The sequence below is a fragment of the Diabrotica undecimpunctata genome, chromosome 10 (genome assembly GCF_040954645.1).
Source record: "Diabrotica undecimpunctata isolate CICGRU chromosome 10, icDiaUnde3, whole genome shotgun sequence".
NCBI classification, from domain to species: Eukaryota; Metazoa; Arthropoda; class Insecta; order Coleoptera; family Chrysomelidae; genus Diabrotica; species Diabrotica undecimpunctata.
This window is the reverse complement of record NC_092812.1, coordinates 71,502,580-71,515,944: the sequence shown is the minus strand read 5'-3', so window position 1 is coordinate 71,515,944 and position 13,365 is coordinate 71,502,580. Positions and strand designations below refer to the sequence as shown.

The 13,365-nt window shown below is 31.6% G+C and overlaps 1 protein-coding gene across 4 annotated transcripts in view; it reads left to right on the top strand.

The window, feature by feature from the left end:
* Nucleotides 1–13,365, top strand: part of LOC140452399 (atrial natriuretic peptide receptor 1) — a 526,857-nt gene that overhangs the window by 110,316 nt on the left and 403,176 nt on the right. For all 4 annotated transcript variants that reach the window (XM_072546624.1, XM_072546623.1, XM_072546625.1 and 1 more), the window contains exons 6-8: nucleotides 1,517–1,803; nucleotides 3,072–3,278; nucleotides 3,336–3,420. In XM_072546624.1, coding sequence (XP_072402725.1) covers nucleotides 1,517–1,803; nucleotides 3,072–3,278; nucleotides 3,336–3,420 — 579 coding nt within the window. The remainder of the gene's footprint in view (nucleotides 1–1,516; nucleotides 1,804–3,071; nucleotides 3,279–3,335; nucleotides 3,421–13,365) is intronic.

Here is a 13,365-nt window from a genome sequence, read left to right as displayed (position 1 = left end):
AAAAAAGCTATATGATGACGTTGTTAGTATCAACATTAGTGGTGGATGGTTCAGACTTCGGCCAGTAAACAAAAATGCTAACGTACGACTTTTAAGGATTCTGCTAGTTAGACTAGAATAAGCTGGTGTCTGATCGGCCTATGGTGAAGCAGTACGGCAAGAGATGGGGCTTGCTGCTGGGTGTAACTCACTTTATAAATTATTACGGGACGAGCGTATAGGACTAAAAAACCGGAATATAGAATGAAGGTCATTTATCAAACTAAAAAAGGGTTACCAGTTCCCATAATAGCGCCAGAAACCGCACGATTTGCGGATTACTACACAAAACACCGAGATACTTAAGATATATCGGCAATGTTATTAAGGAGCTCAAGGAACATGACAGAAGTAAAAGAGCAACACCATTTCTGTCTCAAAATCGGTCCTTTTTCCATGTAAATCTCCATAAGAAAATCTAAGATCCATTCTGGTCATTTTTGACGCTTTTTGTGGTGGAGGCGCGACTGCTTATCGGATCGTGACGTGTGAGGTATCGTCGGAAAGGGGAGGGAGTATCGAATACGTTAACACAAAAAACAAAGATGGCGGCATTGCCAAAAGACCCCTCCCTTATGTGAGGTATCGTCAGAAAGGGGAGAGAGTTATGAATACGGTAACACAAAAACAAAGATGGCGGCATTGCATAAGGGAGGGGTCCTTTGGCAATGCCGCCATCTTTGTTTTTCGTGTTAACGTATTCGTTACTTCCTCCCCTTTCCGACGATACCTCACACGTCACGATCCGATAAGCAGTCGCGCCTCCACCACAAAAAGCGTCAAAAATGACCAGAATGGACCTTAGATTTTCTTAGGGAGATTTACATGGAAAAAGGACCGATTTTGAGACAGAAATGGTGTTGCTCTTTTACTTCTGTCATGTTCCTTGAGCTCCTTAATAACATTGCCGATATATCTTAAGTATCTCAGTGTTTTGTGTAGTAATCCGCAAATCGTGCGGTTTCTGGCGCTATTATGGGAACTGGTAACCCTTTTTTAGTTTGATAAAAGACCTTCATTCTATATTCCGGTTTTTGAGGCCTATACGCTCGTCCCGTAATAATTTATAGAGTGAGTTAAACCCAGCCGCAAGCCCCATCTCTTGCCGTACTGCTCCACCATAGGCCGATCAGACACCAGCTTATTCTAGTCTAACTAGCAGAATCATTAAAAGTTTAAAGTCGTACGTTAGCCTTTTTGTTTACTGGCTGAAGTCTGAATCCTCCACCACTGAATCATTCACAGTCTAGTAAATGCAATTCGTCCGCCTGGCACGCTTGTCCATCAGACCGACTAAAGGACCTCTATATTGTATTTAAATAATAATTTTTCCGACGATAATGTACAAGAAAATGTAGATTTAAGAATAGTATAAACAAATTTAATGTTTGTCCTCCTTAAATTGCAGTATTTTTTTTTCTCAAAACGTTCTTAACAAAGGTTCAACAATTATTTTTTAAAGTTATTAATATTTTAGTGCGGACGTTCCGTCACAACCATGGATAAGTTTTAACGATACCGTGGAAAACAATAATCTAGCCAAAATAGGTTACCAAAATGTATACAGCATTTTACCTATGGTAGAAACTGATTACGAAGCTGTTGCTAACACATCCCGGATCAGAGGATCCTCGTATTTGGACGCAATATATGATGGAATGATGATGTTTACACAGTCGCTCAACAATGTTTCAGATGGATATATGGACACTAATATTTCCACCTGTCAATTGTTATATCACTCCATGGGTAACACTTTTATAGGTAAGCAGTATTTTAAGAAAATAATAAAAATATTGTTTCATTTATTGACTTCTTGAGTCTCTAACAGGTTTTCCTGGGTCTCACTCGTTTCACATTTCGTATATATATATAATATACGAAAAAGAAATATTCATATCTCATTAACCTATTCTACGTATTTCGCTATTATTAGCTCGTCAGAGAGAACTTGCTGGTGAAGAAAAAATGAATAATATATCCCTTCTTATATCGGTGGTAAATACAAAACATTTCACTCACTCACTGACCAGTGCAATCTGGTTTAAATAGATCATTTATTCTCTTATGTCCCTTCTTTAGTTCTAAATTTTTCCTTTTAAATCGTCTAATACAATCCAATGTGTCTCTTTTTTCTCTCTTTGCAGATTTTGACCGTCATATCGTCATTCTCCGCCAAAAGTTCATGCATCATTTTAAACATATCTTTATTTTGAGGGCTGCTCTTGGTCGGTGACTAGTTCGTTAATTTTCTCTTTTCAAAAATATCTTAATAGTCACTCCCAGCTCCATTTTTTTTCGAGTTCTGTTCACCGCTACTGTTGTATTCTGTTCTTATTGCACCTGTCTTCTTATACACTTCGCCATTGTGCATTTCGTACTTTTAAATTTTATATAAATTAAAATTAAAATGAATATGTACTACGGAAACCTGAATACGGACTTGTTCTTTGTGTTGACAATTGTTTATTAATTTAATTTCACTCGTTTAGAGCAAAAAGTCACCGCCCGAATCAACTTCTTAGAGGCTTTGATCTTTATTCGTATGGTGATCGAAAGAAATAAATTCTCAATTTATGTAAATATTTTAGTAAGCATATGTTGTTTGTATTGAGGTTACAACACATTTTAAGTACAAAAAATACTATTCTAAAGGGTTTTTTAACAAAAAAAAAATAGATTTAAAAAAGAATATCCAATATTAGGCGACTTTCCTCTACAATTTCCAGAACTGAACTCTCAAGGAATTACTTGTATAATTTTTTATTATATGAAATTCACTGAGAAAGTCAGTAATTATCAGTGCTTTTGGGATGCTGTGATTGTTTATATAAATTAATGCTTATAGAATCGATTCTTCAGGATGACATTTTCACTACTGACTAACTACTGATTATAAATGAATAAACTGTCTCTTAATTTACAAATTAGTAAAACTTTGGTTGGAACTGTATAAGACATGTATTTATCGGACTGTCGTCAGGATTGGCTTTTCAAAAACGTAGTTTGACACATTTTTTTTTCATTTTTAGGAAGAAACAACGAATCTTTTCAGATGAATTGTAATGGTGTCAGAACAAGAGAAGTGGCATTAGTTCACATGAACTCCAGCGGAGTTCTCGAACTTGTAGGTCTATACAATTCGACATATAAACAGGTGACGGTTTGGAAAGTACATGACATTTTCAAACAAATTAGCGATACACCTAAATGTGGATACGATATGTCTAAATGTCCTAGTGAGTAAGCAACTGATGTATAATTATTTTACCGGTTACTAATAACTGTTTTTTCAGCTTATGATGTTGTGAAAATTTTGCTTGTGGTTTTAATTTTAGTCATTGTTTTGGGTATGTTGGTGGTTGCGTTAATCTTATATAGGTACGTACTATTTTTTTAATATATTGTAAATATACAATTTATAGTTTTTATCAATTATCCAATACATTTTTTTCTCTCAAATACTAACTTCTTCTCTTTCTTGTTAAAGAAGACTTTCCAGCGTATTCTTGTGTCTAGAATAAGGCCGCTCTTTCGTATGGCACTTTCATATCGTGTATCATTTGTTTTAACCCATAAGTTCGGAATTAACACGATTTAGATTATATTTGATTTTTTAATAAAAAGGAAAATTTTAATTTAGGAAGAAAATTCGCAATAATCTTAGCATTCTTTCAACAACTACTTAAAGTCTCATTTACTTTGAAATCTTTACTTTGTACAGAAACGGAAATGTTTACATCGTCGCTGTGAAATCAAACCGGCATAAATGCAAAAGAGACATTTTTCACCAGAGCGTTCCAAAGATTTTATAATTATTTTTTTTATCGATATCTGAATACCGTTTATTCCACATTAGAGCTACCATTTGTATGGATACAATTATGAAAAGTCTTGCTTATTGAAGTATTTGTAAGAAATAATCAGGTTTATGAAGAAAATCCAGAAAAATGCAGATATGCCACCGTGACTTTAAAATTTTATTACTGTGTGCATTTAAGCCACAGTGACAACAGTATAAGGAACCTATTACAGACTAGTAAAAAATTCAAAATGAGGTTATAACTAAGAAATTTATTGCCTTCTCCTATTTTTTAAACATCAAACTATTCACGAGTTCTTTATCCAACGTCCGATCGTTTCCATTCTTGCCTCTTATTTCTACACTCAGCACGCCGTTGTTTATATCTGTTTTTTCTAAAGTTGTAAGTTTGGTCTGTCGGAGAGGTCAAAGGTGTTAAAAGTTTTTTACAATATTGTTCTGAAGCTATTTTCTTGTGGCATTTTAAAGTAATTACTATTTAAATGGGAATAAGCCACAATTAAAGGTTAAAGTACGTTTATTGACGTTTCAATTTCCACTTCGGAAATCGTTCTCAAAATACAAACATTAGTAAATTAAACAAATTTTGTTTTTTTGTTACTTAGTGAAAAATTCTTCTAATTTAATTTTATCTGACTCATCTATATTGACAATTCAGACATATATTATACATTTTAAAGTAGACGACTTTAAAATGATATTGCCAATATTGTTGAGTTGCGTTCCTGGGACGACTTTACTTATAAGATAGTTCATTCGATTACATGAAATCAACTTTAACTTGAGAATATCCGCCAGAAAAGATCATAACATGTAATTCGTCTTTAAAAAGACAAATACATGCCATGATGACAGTAAAATTCTCCTGTTAGTGATTCCATAGTAAATTATCTTATAAGTAAAGTCGTCCCAGGAACGCAACTCAACAATATTGGCAATATAATTTTAAAGTCGTCTACTTTAAAATGTATAATGTATGTCTGAATTGTCAATATAGATGAGTCAGATAAAATTAAATAAGAAGAATTTTTCACTAAGTAATAAAAAAACAAAATTTGTTTAATTTACTAATGTTTGTATTTTGAGAACGATTTCCGAAGTGGAAATTGAAACTTCAATAAACGTACTTTAACCTTTAATTGTGGCTTATTCCCATGTAAATAATAATTAAGTTTTTTACAGGCACGATTTTTTCCCATTCTTTCGAAAGATTTGTTGTTTGCTGTTTACTCTACTTTGATGCAGAGTGCTATTGAATGTTAACGAACAAAATCTTTATTGCAGCAAAAAAATCGATTTCACTCCATGAAAAATAAACAATTTATTGATACAATCTTGTTTTTTATGTACATCTATGCTTAAAAAATCAGGGTGTATTAGAATAACAATAAAATTAATCGATGTATCTCCCAAAATATGCATTAGTGCAGAATAAACCGGCATGTATTCTAAAATATCGCTTAAAATTTTTTTTTAAAATCATTCCAACTAAATTATCGACCCCTAATTCTGTTTTAGTTGACATTCAAATAATTTTGTAAGAGACACTCATAGAGGACACAATGCCCGTTTTCTAAGACAAAACAGGTATTTGGCTTAAGTGCCATTAATATTAATGTATATTAAATTCTAACAGGATTATCTGCCAATAATTCAGTTCTAGGGTGATGAGAAAAGGTACTATTGTGAGATAATTTAGTTTTACTTACATGACGCGTAACTTTTCACTTTAAAATTTGGGAAGCGACTGGGGCATTACGCATTAGATCTGGTTTCTGCTAAGCAAAGTGGTCACTCCAACATTATGCAAGCTTGCCCAATACCATTCAACGGACTCTTTAAACCAAATTTTATGACGGTTAGACATACAAATAGACAAAATGAAAAAAGAAATTGTTTGATACCGATATTTCAAAAATAACTTTTTTGCACTTATGCCAGTTTGATTTCACAGCGACGATATGTACGTTTAGATAAGGCCAGAGAAAAGGATATGAGGCTATCCACTTTAAATATCATTCAACAGGGTTCCTAATCTGATAAATTACTATATTTGGTAAAAAAATTCTTAAATAAGATGAAATACAATTTTAACTAGAAACGATTAATTATAAAAATTATAAATTAATTTGACATAGAATATAAAAGGGTATTTGTTTACATTAGTAAGTTAGTAAGGGTCCCTAAAAATACGAATTTTTGGTGGACTTAAAAATAGAAAAAAGGCAAAATTTTCATGTTTAAGTCGACGGAAACATACAAAAAGTGAAAAAATGTAAAAAAAAATTGAAAAAAGTTCATAAAAAGTATAGAAAATCAAAAATTAACAAGAGAAAAATGTTATCAAAATACGAAATAGCCTTAGTAGTTACATAAAATTTATAAATCAATTGTAAATGCCAATCATTTTCCGCGTTAAATTATCCAAAAATATAAAATATTGTAAAATGGCCAAAATTCATTTATTTGGAAAAACAAGTCAAGCGCGTTTGCGCACAATATAAAATATTCTGCGAAGGTTCAATGTTAGCACATCCGTACCTCGGAGGTAAAGGACACTATGTCCATTTTCTTACTTTTTCAGGAGAGCAGTTTTAAAATTTTTTAAATTTGTAATCAGTAAATACTCCAATGTTTCTTATATTTAACCGAGATTAATATATTATTATTGTGGTGTGTATAATCGTTTTTCATTCCATGAAGTGTTATATACCTGAGTATATAACACTTCACCGTTCATTATTTAAAATTTTTTTAAAAATGTGTAGTTGGACATAGTGTTATTTACCTCTAACAACTTTTTTAAATAATGTGGCATTGCATGTTAAGGTCTTTACGAAATAAACAATACAAACACATTAAACAGCCTATACTATTATTTTATTAGAGGTAAATATTATAATGTTATAATAATTAAGTAAAATTATAGACGACAAGTTTCAAAAGTGTTAAAGATGCTCCATATCATCTTCATCTTCTTGTGGGTAATCGTTTGTGGCTACATCGCTATGTGTTAAATTTTGATAAAACGCATGACAAACTGACGGAACAAAAGGCAGTAATGCAATTAAGTCATTGTACTTTTGTTTTGTGATTGGTAATGGGATTACTGAGACTTGATTTAATTGGGCTGGAAACGTTACTTGCTGTCTTCGATACCTCATGAAGTCCACTTCATACATATTTTGATTATTGAAATCGGTCTTATAAAAGAACTTTCCAATCTGTTCTTGTTGGACTTGTAGGAAAATACATGTTAACAGTAGAACAAGGTCTTTATTAACATTTTTTTTCTACTTACAAAAGGAGGATTAGATGACAATTTCTTATCGAATAGCGTTTTGAAGTTTTTGAAATCTGCAAGTTCCATATTGTGCACTGTGTATTTACCTGATGTTTTCCTAACTAGTTGTTGCCAGTCCCATGGTGTTAAAATGGCCAAATTGGAGAGTTTCTTTCTTTTTCTTTCGATTAAAGCATGAACAGTGTCTGCTTCCATATGTGTGTGCCCTTTCAGTAAAAACTTTTAAGTGATCGTCTTTATTTGCAATATCCAAAAATAGCACATTATTATACTTATAATTTTATTTTGTCCATAGCAGTTATTGGTCCAAAGAGTGATGTTCTCTACTTGACTTGAATTGTATTGTCAGCCCATTTCAAAATTGACGAGGCAATTTCATTTGCACCTCGGGCCCCTTTCGATTCGTTTCACATTATACATTGTACAGAAGAATCACTGGCATCATGTAATGTAAAATTTAATATCCAAAGCTTCCTTTTGTAGAAACTAATACAATTGTTTTTTTAGTGGTGAAGGCAAACATTTTTGCAAATCACCAGATAGTACTTTGTATTTTGGTGACTCTTTAGCTATTATAAAGTACAATTGTTTTAAGTTATACCGAGTTTTAGATTCAATTAGGTGAGCATCATGATCATCCTTTACACTGGTTAGTTCATCTGCAGTAAGATTATTTTTTAATGGAGCGGTGAATGTACTGCATGTATCGCAAATGTCTCTCTCGGGCGGTTTAAACGACAACTTGAAGTCTTTATTAAAAATATCTGCGTACAACCACTTTTTTGCTCTGAGCTTTGGATCTACATTCTGTTCTTTGGTTCTGTGCCCAGAGAATCTCTCTTACTCCTTTCTCTGAAATAATGACTCGTATTTTGGGAATGATTTAATATGTTGATGTATACTATTTATGGTTTCGGTAGGAGTTTTATTGGTTGGCGTGTGTATACCTCTTTGATCAGCTTTTATTAAACCTCCTGGCTCAATTTTTTTCAACATATTTACTACTACTAAATTAGATATACAAAGTGTGTTTACAAACATAACCTTGCACACCTTCAATAGCTGATTGTTCACTGTAAAATGGTAGTTTAGTGTATTATTTTTAGATTTAGTAGAATTTAGATCTTTTTTTCTTGATCGAAGAGTAGGTTGGATGTCGATACATGAGAAGATAAATTGCTTTTTAAGATCTGAAACGTTTGTCTCAGTCCAGTGTGAGTTGAAAATTTTTTGTCTTTCGTATTCTGGCCATCTTTCAGAGCATTTCATGCGACACATACAAGGAGGCTTTAACATTTTTGCAGGCATGTCTTTGCCTCTTTTACTGAGATACTCTTTCCCACCAGCTATTTTTCGTTTGCGAACATTACAGGCCCAATTTTGTTCATTTACTACACGTTTTTTACCTTTTTGTTTGCACTTACGTATATTTTGTACATTTCTTTTAACACTTTTCTCTTCTTCTAAAATAACTTCATTATGTTCATTGAAATTGTCTGCATCGGTGCTTAGGGATAAATCGTCCTAAAAATTTTTTTTATTGCCCCACTAATCGCTATTCGTAGGAGTAATAATAGCTTTCTCTTTTACCTTTGTTTTCACTGGTTTACTTATACGTCTCATATCATTGTCGTCCGATTCTGAGCTTTCATCACTTAGAGGCTCATAGATTTTACCAATATCCAGCTAACAAACCAGCTAAAAGAAGGACTTGAATCGTGTTTTATTATAATTTATGAAAATATTTGATTTCAAAAATAATGTTAAAAAATAAAAAATTTAGACATGACTTTAAATTATTATGTTTAATTTCAAATCGAGAGCTGTCATTCGTTTCTCGTAAAGTGTAGCACAAAACTGTATTGAGTTGTGGCGTACTAGAATAAATAAAACATACTGGAAAAATTAAAAATTTAATTTGAAATTAATACAAAATGAATACCTTTAACAGTGAACAAGTCTGGAATTTAAATATATGTTTTATAATTGGAAACTGCTGAAACAATAGTATTTTGTCATATCTCCATTATTAAAAAATTCTTCAAACATTTTGGACATTATTCAACCTTCTCTCTGGTTATTAAATTTATTAGATACCGTTTTTTGTTGTTCATAATAAAAATAATATTTATCTAAACACATTTTTGAACGTTGTTTTTTTTTATTTAGATTTAGTGCAATTCCGTTATCTGTGATGGCAAGGCAACAATGAATTGTTTCACGAACCATTGTCTCCAGTCTGAACCAGAGATATGTAAGAGAGGCTCTCTTATATATCTCTGGTCTGAACACTGGTTTACATTGGGAAAAAAAAAGTGTACCATTTCTATATGACGGGAAGTGTAGAAGGGTACATAACACTATGTCCGGATGGTAAATGACGGTGCACACATATAGTAGAGGTAAACAACACCAAGTCCACATGGTGTTGTTTACCTCTGACTGGAAGTGGACTTGGTGTTTATTAAAAAGTCGGTAATTTGCGGTAGAATTGTCTCTGGACATAGTATGGTTTACCTATGTGTAGAGCCAGAAAAGTTATATTCAAAAGTGCAATAATCTAAATTTCGATAAAAATGGACATAGTGTCCTTTACCTCCGAGGTACTCACATATACATTTGTTTTTTTCGTAGTAAATATATTGAATTTAAATTTTAATAAGAGACTCCATAAAATATGACTTAATATTGTTTTTGACGTGACAACGTCTTAAATTATGTTGTGGCTCGGAGTCATTCATGAAAAAGTGTAACGCCCGCTCACGTCTGTTACAGTGAGTCACCGAACGAGAGAGAGGCTCGCCGGACCGGCGAATGCCTTGCGTCTCTCTCCCACTCAAACATGATCGGTCCGCTGCGCGCGCAGCACTAGAGAATTAGGCGGGTTGAATCGGTGCGTGCTTCCGTGCTTGTGTCTCTGTCTTTCTCGAGCGTTCTTGGCGTTCAACACACATTACAGCAGAAACACTTCCTTTCATTTCATATTTCTCCTATCATCGTCCTATCCTCAACAAAATCACTCAAATAGAAATTAGTTAAGTTTAAGTTTACATGTACAATGTTTTAGTAAACAAAATATATTTCTATAGTTAAAATTTGTGCAATTCTTATTTTCATTCAATTCCTTGTTCCTATTGTGCAATTTAATAATATTCATATCAATAAATATTCTACCGAGAAAAAGACGTTGTCACGTAAAATCTTCGCCCGTAAAACCGACTTTACAGGCAACCGATTTTTTTTTGCACAGTAAATATATTGAATTTAAGTTTTAAACACTGTTGTCAAGTTGCAGAATTAGTGTTTTTGTAAAAATCATTATTGACCATTAAATAACAAAATAAAACCTAATCTAAACTAATCCAATGACATCTAAAACTTTAAATTAAAAAAGAAGTTAATAACTAATGCATCCAACAAAATACAACATAAAACGAAATACTCACCAGTTTGATGGCAACGGCATGGGAAAACGAAAATTGGACTCATTAGTATTTTTGCAAAATTCGTTATCAGTATAGTATATTAAGTATAAGTGGATATTGAGGTATTTAAAACACGCGCGAAATATAGGAACTGTTTTAAAGACCAGTTATCCATGAATACTTTACGCTATTTTTTTTATTGGTACACTTTGAAATCGTGTATTATTACTACAAAAAATTGAAATAAGAGCTAATAATGTAAAATGGTTGAATTTGTGATGTACATCAGTCAGTATACTTTTCGTGGGCAATTCGCATTTTAGTGTACTCTAACCTAACCAAGCTCTTATATGACAGTTAACATACTCTTAAATGGTGTCAGAGTTGCCAAGTCTCCAGTTTTTTCATACTCTCAACATAATATTATAGAAATGCATATAAAAATTAATAGATTTTAGTTAAATTAAAGATAATCAAATGCATATACAATAAAATTGATTACAATGATATAAAAAATTAATAGTATTAATTAAATTACCGTATATAATAGAAATGCATTGAAATTATATAAAAATTCATAGATTTTAATCATAACACAAATTATAATTTCGTAAAAGTAACTTATATTTTAAACCTTCGTATACATTTTACAAAAAAAATATGGCAAGTTTTATACTTATTTAAAATTTGTAGCTTCTCATAACACAAATTATTATTTCGTAAAAGTAACTTTATATTTGTAACATTCATATACATATTTTACTAAAATAAATACGGCAACACTGTGACGCGGTGCCTTGAGGAAATATATTTGGTTAGGTTAGAGTGCACTAAAATTCGAATTGCCCCTTTTCGTTTTTATGGAAATGAGAAAAACAAAAATTAATTTACAATCTGTCATACCAGAATAATTGTTATTAATGGTTGTATATTGCTTAAAAGAAGAATGAGAAAAATGTTTCAAACATTATTGAAAGTGCCATCAATGGAAGAACAACCCTATTGGCTTCCGAGAATGTCGGTAGTATAAATTTGAACAGCATTTCCTCTGATTGAAAAAAATCGTAGTATAAATATTTCAAACAATACCAACTGTACTTTTCACATTCATTTAAAAGATGGAGACGATTGAGATTTCCAAATATTTGAATAAAGCTTTTGAAATATTTGTTAGTAATTTTTTATTCCTATATTATTTATTTGACATTACAAGTTATGTACTTCTGTCAGGTCAGATAATTAAAACTGTTGATGTTGCCAGGGTAACTTTAAAACACGCGCGTTTTTGAAAGTTTAATTTAAACACGCTACGGCGTACTTTAAATAAGCAAAATGGGGTACCAATAAAAAAAAAACAAATTAAAACCTAATCTTAACTAATCCCTTAGAAACAGAAAACGGAAATGATACTCATTATCATTATTCCTTTATGATTGTACTTGAGAATTAGTATTTTCACAATAAACAATATATTTAGAAAGTGTGGCAACATTGGATCAAGAAGTATGTACTAAGCACACGCACATCATTGACAGCAGCAGTAATGGCGGCGGCATCTTGAAATTTATGTCAAAATATCAGTTTTTTAAATGCGAAATACAGAAAAACTATAGCTCAACGTAAAAAAATGTGTAGATTGAAAAGTGAATAAAAAATAAAACATAATCCACTGTCCAAATTTCAGACTAATACGACTACCCTTACTAATGTAAGTAATTACCTATAAAAGTTAAAACACAAAATTATACATTGGCTTGTTTTCTGATATTGATTTGGGTTTACCATTTTTCGTCAAATTTGTTCATTTTAATAAACAACACAGAGAATGTCATAAAATATTTATATCTTCGGTGATAAGAAGTTCAGTTTAGTTTCACAATTTTGACATAACTTTGTAAAATTCCTGCATTTTCTTACTGAAGAATGAGCCAAATATATGCTAACCGAAAACCCGTAAAGAATCAGGCAAAGTTGTCTATTTTTCAGTATTGACGTAACTGCATATTGTGAGTAAATACCATTTATATCTTAGTTTTATGTAGATCTGTCAGAACAGATTAAATAGGGAAAAAAAAATTAACTGTCATAGCAGCGGACTATCAGTAATGTATGACGACTTTTAAATATTAGTATTATGAGTTTCATTTTCCTACTTTAGGCCTTCAAATTATACAAATATGACTCAATCAGATTCACATGCATTTAAATGAGATCATTACAATTTCATTTTGTTAAAATAAATGTACTGTTATAATGGGGATAAATTACTCTTATGAATTGATGACTTTCATGAATAATCAAGTAATAATGCTTATTTTTTTTAATTTACTAACATTTTAACGCTAGATTGCATTTAGAAAAACAGTCTTTTGAACATTACTAATTATTTTTTTAAATTTGTAAATTAATCTGTTTATAAGGGTTTCAAGCAAATTTGAGGAACAAAAATGTATACTTAAATTAACAGTAATATTATCATTATGTTAGTAGAACACAATGATAGTAGAACTAAAAAGGAACATTTTGAGCTTTCAAAAATGTTTACTTTTGGCCAATACATCGATATTTCAATAGTGCACTGTAAAGCGCAAGATAGGCTCGCAGCAAAAAGTTACGCGCGCGAACCGCTCTATATAAATTATTGTTAATTATATATACAGGGTGAGTCACCACTAACGAGACGGAAGATTACAGCGAAACGTAAAATATTTTAAAAACATTTTAAAGGTATAGTATGTAGGTTGAAAAAGGCTACATTTTAAAATTATTCTGAA